General features: G+C 49.2%; 1 protein-coding gene across 2 annotated transcripts; it reads left to right on the top strand.

The window, feature by feature from the left end:
• The first annotated feature begins 757 nt into the window (after positions 1–757).
• TENT5A (terminal nucleotidyltransferase 5A) lies at positions 758–8290 on the top strand. Of its 2 annotated transcripts, none has more exons than XM_055810834.1 (3): positions 758–889; positions 1872–2385; positions 3397–8290. In XM_055810834.1, exons 2-3 carry the CDS (start codon positions 1951–1953, stop codon positions 4174–4176), a joined length of 1215 nt encoding a protein of 404 aa, XP_055666809.1. In that variant the 5' UTR covers positions 758–889; positions 1872–1950; the 3' UTR covers positions 4177–8290. The 2 variants fall into 2 exon arrangements, with proteins under 2 accessions (XP_055666809.1, XP_055666810.1); XM_055810835.1 differs by lacking the exon at positions 758–889 and adding an exon at positions 1431–1628.
• Positions 8291–12206: the final 3916 nt, after the last annotated feature.

Raw genomic sequence — 12206 nt, 5'->3', positions numbered from 1 at the left:
GTAGGGGTGTGTGATGAAAACGGGGGTGAGCCCCGCCGGGCGGCCTTCGCACACCGCCCCCCGCCCCGCACCCCCTTTTGGCAAAGCGCCCCGTGGGGAGGCGGCACGTCACACCGCCGCGCGCCGCCATTGGCTCCTCCCGCCGCGCGTCACAAAGCTGCGAGCGGTGACGCAATGTCGTGTGTGTGTGTCTGTGTGTGTCTGTGTGTGTCTGTGTGTCTGTGTGTCTGTGTGTGTCTGTGTGTGTGTGTATCTGTGTCTCTGTGTGTGTGTGTCTGTGTCTCTGTGTGTGTGTGTCTGTGTGTCTCTTGTGTGTGTGTGTGTGTGTGTGTGTGTGCGTGTGTGTCTCTGTGTCTGCGTGTGTGTGTGTGTCCCGGTTCTCTCCGCATCGCCTGGCTGCGCGCACCGGGGGCCTTTGCCGCTGCGCCCGCCCGTTCTGGAGGCCGCGGGGGCTGCTGCATGCGCGGGGGGGCTGCGCGTAGTCTGTTTTCAATACTATTTCTGCATTTATCTGGCACTTTTTTAACAGGTGAAAAACAATCATCCATTGCTATTAAGTAAAATATCAAATAGAATCTAATTTATATATATGTCTATGTTTATGTAGTGCGTATACACCGTACACGTTACTTTTCCCGCCCCGCAGTTACCGAAGTTGTACTTTGTAGGCAGGATGCTCCCCGGAAGGCACTGCCGCGTTCCTATCCTCGGGATTTCTCCCCCCCTTCCCCCGGTCCCGGCGGGAGGCCGGGCGGGCAGGGCGCGCTGGCGCTGCGCTGCCGCAGGCGGCTCTGAAAATCCCGGTCTGGAGCTGAGCAGGTCAAAGCGCACGGTCCGGGATCCCCGGCATCTGCTCGGCGCAGCGCCCTCGCCAAATTCCTGCGCTCTGGTATGAAGGTTGGCTGTGCCTGGGGTGACCGGGAATGTCAGCGGGGGGGAGGAGGGGGGCGTAAAAAAGGCAGGGGGAAAAAAAATAGGCGGAATGAATGGCAGCGCGGAGCCGGGTGCCAGCGGGCGCGCATCTTGGCAGGGCAGGAGGGGGGGGGCCGCGCCCCGCGCGGGTGCCGGGCGGGTTGTTACACTTGTTGCCTCCCCGCTCGGCCAGCGGCCAGATCCGTGCGGGAGGGGGGCTGCGCTGCGCTGCGCTGCGCGGGTTTTCCAGCGGAGCCGCGCGCGGGGCGCGGCGGGACGGCCGCGCTGTGCCTGGCCGTGCGCTGTGCGCTCCGTGCCGCTCCGTGCTGTGCCGTGCCGCTCCGCGCCGGCTGTGCCGTGCCGTGCCGTGCCGTGCCGTGCCGTGCCGGCTGTGCCGTCTGTGCCGCGCTGTACGCTCCGCCGGCGCGGAGGGGCGGGCGGCGGCGGGAACCGGCGGGGCGGCCCGTGGGTGCGCAGGGCGTGGGCGTGCCGGGGGCACCGCCGAGGCCGGCCATGCAGATGGAGGGGGCGGGACGCGGGCGCCGTGACTCGGAGCCCCGGAAGAGCGGAGAAACCCCGTATAAAAACTACTGGGGACCTTTCCCGGGCAGAACTACGAAAGCTTCGGAGACGGCGGCAGCCCGTGGCGGCAGCGAGCGGGGGCGGCCTCTGCCCCGGCGGGGACGCGGGGAGCGGCGCAGGCGGCGGCTCTGCAGGTCGGGCGCCTTCCCCAGCCCTGCGGCACCGCCTGGCTCCAGGGGAGCTTTTTCTCCCTCCCCTTTTTATTTTTTGAATTTAATCAATAGGTGTCGTGTCCGTCGGCCCCCCCCTCCTTTCCCCCGGGAAGGGGCGGTGGGCGCCGTCCGGCGGCGCGGTGCGGTGCGGCCGCAGGGGGAGCGGAGCTGGGGCGCCGGGTGCGCGCCGCTGCTGACCGCTCGGTTTTCCTCCTCTTTTGCTAGGCGAGGGAGAGGGGCCCCGGGGGGGCAGTGAGGAGCCGCGGCGGTGCCATCCAGCCCGGGGAGGCGGCGGCCGCGCACCATGGCAGACGATGAGAAGGCCGGCGGTAGCCCCAGCGGGAGTTACGCGGGCGGCTGCGAGAGCGCGCACTGCAACGTGCTGAGCTGGGAGCAAGTGCAGCGGCTGGACCGCATCCTCAGCGAGACCATCCCCATCCACGGCCGCGGCAACTTCCCCACGCTGGCCATGCAGCCCCGCCAGATCGTCAAGGTGGTGCGGAGCCGGCTGGAGGAGAAGGGCATCGGCCTGCGGGACGTGCGGCTAAACGGCTCGGCCGCCAGCCACGTCCTCCACCAGGACAGCGGCCTGGGCTACAAGGACTTGGACCTCATCTTCTGCGCCGACCTCAAAGGGGAAGCCGAGTTTCAGACTGTGAAGGACGTGGTCTTGGACTGCCTCTTGGATTTCTTGCCCGAGGGGGTGAACAAGGAGAAGATCACGCCGCTCACCCTCAAGGTAAACCTGCCCTGTGCCCAGGCGCCCGGAGGGAGCAGGCGTAAGCGCCAGCCTGCGGGGAACGGGGCACCTTCCCCTCCGGGGTGGGGAACGCAGCACCCCCCTACCGCCACCCCCCTCCCCACACCCGCCCCGAGACCCACAGGGACCGTGAGTGATTTTTTTCGCCCCACACTTCAGACCCGGGAGGAGTTTGCAGCAGAGCATCCTGACCGGGGCTCCTCGGTGCTCAGCCTTTCCTCCGGGGCTCCCGTTGGATTCCCGGGAGCGCCGCCGTACCGGCGGGGCCGTGTGTGCCCGGCGCGGCACGTCCGCCAGCCCGGCCCTTGCGGCGGCGCCTCCGCCGCGCCCGGCTCGCGGCTCCCGGGGGGCGGGGGGCAGCTCTGGGGACTGCGGGGAGGCGGCTGCGGCTGCGGCTGCGGGGCGCGCTGCCCTGTGCGCTGCGTGCCCCGGCGGAGCGGGGTCCTGCCGCCGCCCGGGGGCCGGTCGCTCGAGCTGCCGGGCTGGATGCCAAACGCCGTCTGTGTTTTTCAGAGGGATTTTTTGCGGCGTGGGGCGGATGTGCGGAACCTGCACGGAGAGAGCAGGACTGCGGGCAGTGAGCACTCGCTGCGGTTTTTTTGTGGGGAGGGGAGAGAGAAGGGGAAACCGGTAAAAAAAGATTTCTTATCCGATTGGGTCGGTGACCTTTTGGGTGAGCGCACGCATATTTGGCATCTCTGCCGTGGGCTTCACGTGTAGATGTATTTAGAAGTGACTGAAAGCAGCAGTGTTGCTATACGCTTCCCCCGGACGACACGGTCCCAGCAGAACACCCTCCCCTATCCGTCCCCTTGCAGTGACAGCTCTCTAGACTCTCACATGAAGTATTTCTGCTCCGGTTCCTATCTGCAGGCTTCTATGAAACACAAGGATGGGGTGGAGGTGGGGTTACGTGTGGAACAAACGCAGCGAAAGGAAAAGTTCTTGCATTTGTGTCTTCATTTGTTCGTTTTGTCTTTCCAATTATAGGAGGCTTATGTGCAGAAAATGGTAAAAGTATGCAATGATTCAGACCGATGGAGTCTCATCTCCCTGTCCAACAACAGTGGCAAAAATGTGGAGCTGAAATTTGTGGACTCTCTGAGGCGGCAGTTTGAATTCAGTGTCGATTCCTTTCAAATCAAGCTGGACTCCCTGCTGCTTTTTTATGAGTGCTCAGAGAATCCGATGACTGAAACTTTTCACCCGACTATCATTGGTGAGAGCGTCTATGGGGATTTCCAGGAAGCCTTTGATCACCTCTGCAACAAGATAATTGCCACCAGAAACCCAGAAGAAATCAGAGGAGGTGGTCTTCTGAAGTACTGCAACCTTTTGGTAAGGGGCTTTAGGGCTGCCTCCGAATCCGAGATTAAGTCCCTGCAGAGATACATGTGTTCGAGGTTTTTCATTGACTTCTCAGACATTGGAGAACAGCAGAGAAAGCTGGAGTCCTACTTGCAGAACCACTTTGTGGGATTAGAGGACCGCAAGTATGACTATCTCATGACCCTTCACGGTGTGGTGAATGAGAGCACAGTGTGCCTGATGGGGCATGAGAGGAGACAGACTCTGAATCTGATCACCATGCTGGCCATCCGGGTCCTAGCCGAGCAAAATATCATTCCCAATGTGGCCAATGTCACCTGCTATTACCAGCCAGCCCCATATGTAGCAGATGCCAACTTCAGCAATTACTATATTGCACAGGTTCAGACGGTGTTCCCTTGCCAGCAGCACACATACTCTACTTGGCTGCCCTGTAATTAAGGACCGAAATTAGTAGACCGGTGGGGAGAACGTTTTCTAAGATGTAGGAAGGGGCGACGCGTCCCTTTGAAATGGGGTGTTTTGTGCAATGATGATCTGCTCTGGTTTTCAAGCTTGGGAAAAGCTTGTGGGTATTCTAATAAACAATGGGAGCATGATCGAGAAAGAGCCCCAAAATAATTGGATCCTACCCCAGAGCACAAGAGGCCTGTCATTAAAAGCAGCCAGCTTCCCCTGAAATAAGCGAGGGAGGAATGCTTGATGACAATATGGGTTGGCAGTATCTGCTCCCATAGCTTTGGCATAGAGAAGGTGGGAAAGCCTTATTTTATTTTTATTCTTACTCTAGAATGGGATCTGCAAAAGGGAGAATATGAAAGAAACAAAACAAACAAAAAAAAAACACAAAAGAAAAAAAAAATTACAAAAAACAATTCTATATATATTCAGGAATTAAAAGTTAGAGGCATAAAGCAGAGATAAGCTGAATAAAAATGTATATTGGAATTACTGCATTTGGGGCTTGCAGCAAGTGCTGTCTATGGATTGACTGTGTAGAATGTATAGCTTGCTTGACTAGAATGCTTTACCAGAAACAGCTTGCTCCAAATGAACAGTAGTGGATTGGTACAGTTATAAAAACAGAAACACGTACGATGACAAAGTCCATTATTTCCAGCTGTGTGCATGCCTCACATTTTAAAAATGTGAGAATGCAGGAAAACCAGCTGTGGCAAACAGAATATACTCAAGGACCAAAGATTTCACAAATAAGTTATCCGAGCAAAGAAGATACAGTAGAGTATATATATATATATATATATATAAACAAAAAGAAAGATGTTGCTATATTTGTACACATCAACAGTAATCAAAAGTGCCTGATGCCTTCATAAAATTTGAAGTGAGAAAAAAATATAGTTTTGTGGTTTAACCATGCATTTTGTTTTATCAGGGACACAAAGATTAAAAACAAAAAAACCCCATAAGCTTGTGAATAAGTGGTGGAGGAAATGCCCTATTTTTTTTCTTGGCAAATACCTGTATAGAGTTAATGTTATGTTGGTGTGCTATTGTCCTAGGTACGTGTGTGTATGTGTGTATATATGTTTGTGTGTGTATATATGTACATGTTATAGGTGTATATCTATATATATACACACACAATATATATTAATGTGGTCTAGGAAAACGTAGCAATTAAGGAATGTTTAAATAAAGTACTATGTGTTTTCCAGTTTGCAACGGGATGTTATAGGACAGTGGGCACCTTGCAGTGAATTTTTAACCCACACCTGAGAAATTTGGAGTAAATGAACCAGTCAGGATTAAGGTGGGATTCAGATAATGTCTTTGGTTGCAAGAACAAGGATTACAGTAATTCAGTGGGTTGCTTGTGAGCCATAATAATTCCACAGATGGAGAAACATATGACTAGCTGATTTTTTTTTTTTTTAACTATTTTGTACTGTAATGCCATTTTGACATTTAACCCACTAATGTTGTGACTGCATACCTCCATGATGTGTAATTCAGTGGAACGTGGATCAAAGATAGGTTTATTTAAACCCCCTGACAGCTAAAGAATATTGTATTAGTTGGTGATTTGAACACTAATTGTTAATATTTAAAGGAGTATTTTTAATAGAATGCATTACGCATTCCAGGACCACTAGAATTTAGCAAATGTGAAATGAACCCTTTTTAAGAGTGTTGCACGATTGCTTAAAATTATATTTTATATATATATATTATATATATATTTTTATGCAAATATTAAACATCTTTGATCTGGTTGTCACACTGCATTTACAATTTCAGTACTGTACTTTATTTAAATGGAATCACTTTACATTGGAACGGTAACTATTCACTTTCATTTCCCCTCCCAAAAGACCAGCAGGGGGAAAAAAAATCTGCCTCCGCTGTTGTTTTCACTTCAGTGCCATCTCTGAAGGTGTTAAATTCTGTGTTGGACTTTGAGAACCTAATGACTAAGTGACACTTGACTGTAATATTTTGCTTTTTCTGACTGAGGGCGGGGGGGGAGAAAAGAAAAGAAAAAAAAAAAAAAAGGGAAATCAGGCTTTTGAATGAAAACTCACTGTGGCCTGGCTGGTTGCAGCAGGGTCTGGCGCTGGAGGAGGCAGGGGAGCGCTGGTGTCCTGGCAGTGTGTTTGCCCTGCGGAGGGAGCAAGGTACATCTATTTTTGTCGCGCTTTGTACTTTTCGCTCTGGAGCCTGTTTAATAGGAACCCGATTTGTTTACTGAAGCACCTTCCCTGCGAGTCCTTCAGGAAGCGTAAAAGCTGGTTCGTTGCCATTCCTGGCACTGACTCGCAGACCTCGTCCCCACCTCCCCTTCCTCCGGCGCTTGGCCGCAGCCTCCCGCCGGCCGCCTGGTCCCCCGGTCCCCGCGGGGTCCCCGGGCAGCCCCCGAGGGTCCGGCCGGCAGCGCCTGGCCCGCCGTTCCCCTGCCTCCGGCTCCTGGGAGGGTTTGCTAGCGGAAGCTACGGGGAGGGCTGGGGAAATAGGATCAGCTGGTAATGTGGTATGTCTTCTCTGCCACAACTATTTGCAGCAAATAAATGAGTCATCTGCTCTTTAAAAGGGGTTGAGAATCTATAGCTGTGCCACAACCACAAAACACTGATAGTACATGACGCGATGTATTTTTCCTTTGAAGGACCCTTTTTTTTTTTTCCATTGCTTGAAAGAAAGTTTTGATTTGCTTCCTCTCAGCTCGAATTTTATTGTGGTTTTTTGTTTGTTTGTTTGTTTGTTTTTAATGATTGACAGCAGCTAGTTACCTTATAGTGCATGCAGCGGGGCTCTGAGCTAAACTGCACCTTTCAGCATTTGCATTTTGATACATATATAATATGTTTTTATTCTGGATCTGTTTTGCATATGTTAATGATCAAGTGGTGGAACTGGTGGAGCTTTGTTTTGTTCGTGACTGGTAGCTTAAAAGGTGCCTGGTGTTAGAGGTGGGAAGAAGGCATGAGTTCAGGCCAAGAGTAAAATAAGAAGCCCTTTTCAAAGATGGTTTATTTCTGCGGTTTGCACACCTTCCCCACTGTAAAGTCTTAACTTTTTTTGGACTGATTTTTCCGCTCCTCTTCAGCACACTGGTACTTTTAAAGTTAACGACCGTGTTCTTGCTTTGTAGACTTCATTTTTCCCATCCAATCAGATGTAAGGTTAGAACTTGTGCTACAAGAGACAGTGCCCCTTTTAAAGAGCTGAACTGATTAAAAACATTGACCTGATTACAGTAAAACTGCTTGTGCCGCAGCTGAATTTACTGCTAACCAACAGGGTGCTAAACCAGGTTAAATGTAGCGATGGTGAAACAATCCAGAGCTTTGAAATGGGATTTTTTTTTTTTTTCCTTAGATGTAGCTGTCCTCCCAAATGCAAGAACATTTCTAAAAATAGAAGGGCAATTAGAAAACCAAATCGATGGTATTTTCTAGTTTCTCTTATTGCACTTAAAATATTTTTTTTATCTTGCACAAAGGCCTTCACACAAATCTTCTAAACACCTCTTATTAAATGCTTGGTTTGCATCATGCCCAAAGCTCCTACCAGTTCAAAAAAAAAAAGCTTTTTTTAATTGAGAAAATGAATTGTGTTAAGAAAACTGCACAGAAAAGGAAAAAGTGTAATTGCATATTCAGCTCCTATTTGAATATATTCTTTTGTATGGTTTTCTTTATGCAGTTTCCCTTGCAAGAAAGAAAATCAGTGTACTGTTTTGCTGTTGTAATAATGGTTTGCTAACAAAATAAATAGTAAAAAAAAATAAAAAGCCTGCAAATTTCAAGACAGCTTGGCTAAAGCACTGCAGGCTCCTGCAGTCTGTAGGAGTCTGTGCAGATTTGCTTTCCCTCAGATTTCCTTACAACTGTTGCCTTCTGCAAGGCATCCTGTTGCAGCAAACTGCTCCTTGGGTTGCTCTTTTGGAACATTTTGACTATAGGCTTTGTCACAGAGAGAAAAAGAGCTGATGGAAAACAGACTCTAGAGGGAACAGATTGTGAATTTTGTTTACAGCATCCAATATTTGGATTTTTTTTGTAAATAAAAAGAAGTTATTTTTTTCTATTGATTTGTGTCTGCTGTCTTCCGTGTCTGAAATAGCTCTGGCCTGGTCCTACTGAATACCAAGTTTTCTTTCATTAAAAAGGGACAAGGGTAGCACTTTTCTGCAAAGAGCAGCGTTCAGCTGCTTTCCGATTGGAGCACAAGATGCTTTGAAAAGCCCTGCCTCGTGCCAGCCAAGTTGGACTGGCTGTGCTCAGCTGCAGAGGAACCTCCCCAGCCACTGCCAAGAATACTGACTCCAGCGCTGGTCGGGCTGTGCACATGGTCCCAAATCCCCAAACTGAAACAGCGCTGCACCGGCCCCGTGCTCTTGCTGCCTTCCGACTTTAGATCTGGGACTGGATCTTTTCGTGATGCCCGTGACTTGTGCGTCACGAACCACCATGCTGGCAGCAACATGAGGGTCCTGACGCCCTTGAGATGTATTTGGTAGGGGCCGATGCTGCCACCTGATAATTTCAGTAGGTCTGGGGAGCAATGGGGTGCTGCTCCTTGGGTGTAAAGGCAGAGCCGTCTGTAGTGGATGGATGCTGCATATAGTGCAGCTCGAGGAGCTGCTGGAGGGTGGGGATGCACATGCCCATCTGATCCAGCTTCTGAATCGGTTCAGTTCCTCCCACAGATTCAACATTTACTCTCCTTCCCTGCCCTACAATGCTGTCCTTGTCAGCAGAGGTATTTTCTATTTTCTGTATTTACAAGGGAGATGCCTCGGTAATGAAAGCTGATTTCCTCAAAAGGCTCTTCAAGGGTATGTAAAATATTAATTTACAATGTTCGTGGCAATACTTTTTCAACCAGGGTGCCTCAGACTGACCCAAATTTGAAAAATACTGACTAAGACTCCGCAGTGTAGCCCTTACTAGGCTCATTCATGCACATGGTCTTGGAAGGCTCACACCAGCTAAGCGCAAGCGTGAATGTGCTTATTGTAATGATGAGTGAACCTGTATTCCCCTGTAAAAACAAACAAACAAGCAAGCTGCTGGGACTGCTCATTTTTCCAGGCACAGGAGCAACCCCCTTACTGAACGCCGGGCGCCTTCTGCACAGTGCCTCTTTTGAAACCTGCTGGGCACGGGATGGGACTGTTGGCCAGCGTGGCCGGGAAAGGGGGATGCACTCGGCATCCCTGCCCACGCGGCATCAGCATTGCCTTTCCTCCTGCGTTACTGCCAGGAAAGGGGGGGAGAGGTGGCCTAACGTTTCCTCCTGTTAACTCGCTCAGATATAAAATATTTCAGGCAGTCTGACAAAGGTGGCTGCAATGCCCAAAGACACAGATGGAAACTGGGGGATTGGAAACCATCTAAATCCAAATGCCTCTACTTGCATCTAAAAATCCAAGCCCAGATGGATGCTCTTACATTTAGGAGTTAGTTAGTCCCAGTTTCTCTGCTTAAATTTTGGGGGGAATTTATTGAGAGATGAATGCCAGTTGAGTATCTGGAGCGTTGTGATTCCTCCATCCCAAACTGAGGAGGAATATGATGGGGACACACTTTAGTAGGTTGTGTTTTTGTGGAGGGAGGAGCATTCAGGACTGAGGAAGAGGGAGGGCAAAAGCAAGGTGTAAGAATGGGAATCGGCTGGATGACAGCACTGCGGAAAGCTAGAGGGCATACTGAGAGACTAAAGGGAGGAGCAATTGCTCAAGTCTTTAACTTGTGTTTGCCATGCTAAAATGAGCCTGATCAGGGAAGCTGTCACTTGTAAAGATGGTCTGCAGTTTCTCTTGGCTGCAGGAGCACACTTTTATTTCACTGCGTTAAAAAAAAATAATTAAAAAAAATACCTGGGAACCCTTTTGCCCAGGAATGAAGTGGAGTGTAGGTTAAATCGACCCTACATCCTCTTGTAAATGTATTTGCAGTTCCCTGGAAGGCAATAAATTAATAATGCTGAGTTCAGTTCTATAAACCTGCTCTTGGGAAATCCCAATGAAACTCTGCAGAGGTATTTGTAGCACAGTCATGTCCACCTTGTTCCCAAGTGTTTGTATGGATCCGGTCATGCCTTCCTGAAACTGCCACCAAGCATCCTTCTCCCTTTTATTTATATGATTTTAGTAAAATTCAGTGCACATGGCCATATGCACTTAGGTAAAGCACAGACTATGGCTATGCACTGCTGCATTGGAGCTGGTGTAGTTTTGCAGCGATCCCCTAAATATCTATAGAAGTGTGTCAGAAGCAGCTCTGCACGCAGGGCTCTAGTCCAGCTGTAAGAGCACAAGATCAAAGCCTGCACTTTACAGAAGAAATACTAAGCCTTCAAAGGCATGATAAAACATGATGAACAGACTCATCTCCTACACACTTACGTAGCCTTAGGCTGTTCAGAATTATTGTTTTGTGGATGCACAATTCCACCATTTCATGTGGCTGCTGTTTCGTCAGGACTGTGCAATGCCGGTACCTGCCAGAAAATTTTCCTTTTGCAGTGTTTGGGTGAAAAACTACGTACTAAGTACACACCTAAATATTGTGTGCAAAACATGGATATTTTCCACGGTAAAAACATCCCTTAGATTCCCATAATGGCTTGGAGAGCGTAAATTCCTGCTTTTCGAGAGGATCATATGCTTAGACATACTTTGCCTTCTGTTGGACTTGGGGGTGAACAACTCTTCTGGATGAGCGACTCTCCCGGTAATTAAGTTTGTGTTCTGAAAATGGAGAAATCCAGAACAGCCAGCACTTTTAAAAAGTGGAAGTCTCTGGATCTAACCTACATAGGCTTCCTTCTCTTCAGATCCTCTCTTGGAGGGTGTAGAACAGAGTCGATTCTAAAATCACAGCTAAAGACAGTAGGCAATGAATGTGTTTTGGAGAATCTAGGTCATCCTTGTCAGCGTGCATATCTGGTTGCCTCTCTGCCATTTAAACAAAGGTGATGAGAGGTGCCTGGAGTAGGAAGGCAGGCATTCCTGAGACAAACGTACATGGCTTTGTGATGATTTTCTCTCAGGGAACATGTTACTTAGAGAAGGTGTGCTTGAAGAGCACTCATGCCTGCAGTGGCTTCATGGCCTTCATTTTATCTGTGAATCCCTTGCTTGGGTCATTCCCTGAACTCAAGACATCCGTGGAGTTCCTACAGCACAGTCTGATGTGGAAAAGTAACTGCAAGGAAATCTTTATGTAATTGCAGCCGTTCTTAATTTAAATCATGCTTTGAGGAAAAAGTAAAGCCACAGCCATTTTTTTCTTAAATCTTTTGTTCTTGAGTAATTTCTTTTGCTCTCACTTCTGCATTAGTGTTCTGTGTTTGCTTCTTTGCTGCCTTCTCATCCTGATTCTTGCAGCAGAAGCAGAGGGATCAGCATCACGTGTTCTTCACGCTTCAGTAATCCTGCTGGTCCCTGGTGTTTGACAGCCGTTGACATAATGTCCATGCTAGATGGATTGTTAGGTGAGGTTCAGCAAGAGGTGGAACAGCTCCGCGTAAACAGGGGTCCTGGGTGTCCTATGAAATGCTCTTGAGAAATACTTCAAGTTCTCCACTAGCAGGGACGTTTTGCATACAGGCTTGAACAAACTGTTACTTGGGTATCTCAAGAAGTGCAGAATAACAGTTAATAAAAAAATTAGCAGAGTAACAATTATAATGAAATCAGGGGAAACAAATGGACTGCAAGGTACTTATTAAAAATGTCAGCATCCAAACTAGTAGAGGAGCTCTTCATCAGCTTGAAGGCTTTTATGTGGGCTGTTCATACTCTTTGCAAACCAGACAATTGGCTTTGGGCTAAATTACCGACAGGAAAAGCATATGCTTCTCTTATTCCTCACCTCAGGCTTTGTCATTTAGGAAACAACAAATACATGATAGTTGTCTGCTTTGTGATAGTGGTGTGAACTGTGCATTGGCTGATTTATGTCAGTGCTGTTTACAAGTAACCCTATAAATGTCAGCCA

Source organism: Falco peregrinus, chromosome 7, assembly GCF_023634155.1.
Source record: "Falco peregrinus isolate bFalPer1 chromosome 7, bFalPer1.pri, whole genome shotgun sequence".
In the NCBI taxonomy this organism is placed as follows: Eukaryota; Metazoa; Chordata; class Aves; order Falconiformes; family Falconidae; genus Falco; species Falco peregrinus.
This window is presented reverse-complemented; position numbering and strand designations above follow the sequence as displayed.

Excerpts from the sequence above, each read along its gene's own strand:
- TENT5A (XM_055810834.1), top strand. The coding sequence starts at position 1,951 with ATGGCAGACGATGAGAAGGCCGGCGGTAGCCCCAGCGGGAGTTACGCG. Across the intron at positions 2,386-3,396 it reads TCACGCCGCTCACCCTCAAG|GAGGCTTATGTGCAGAAAAT; the intron begins GTAAACCTGCCC and ends TTCCAATTATAG.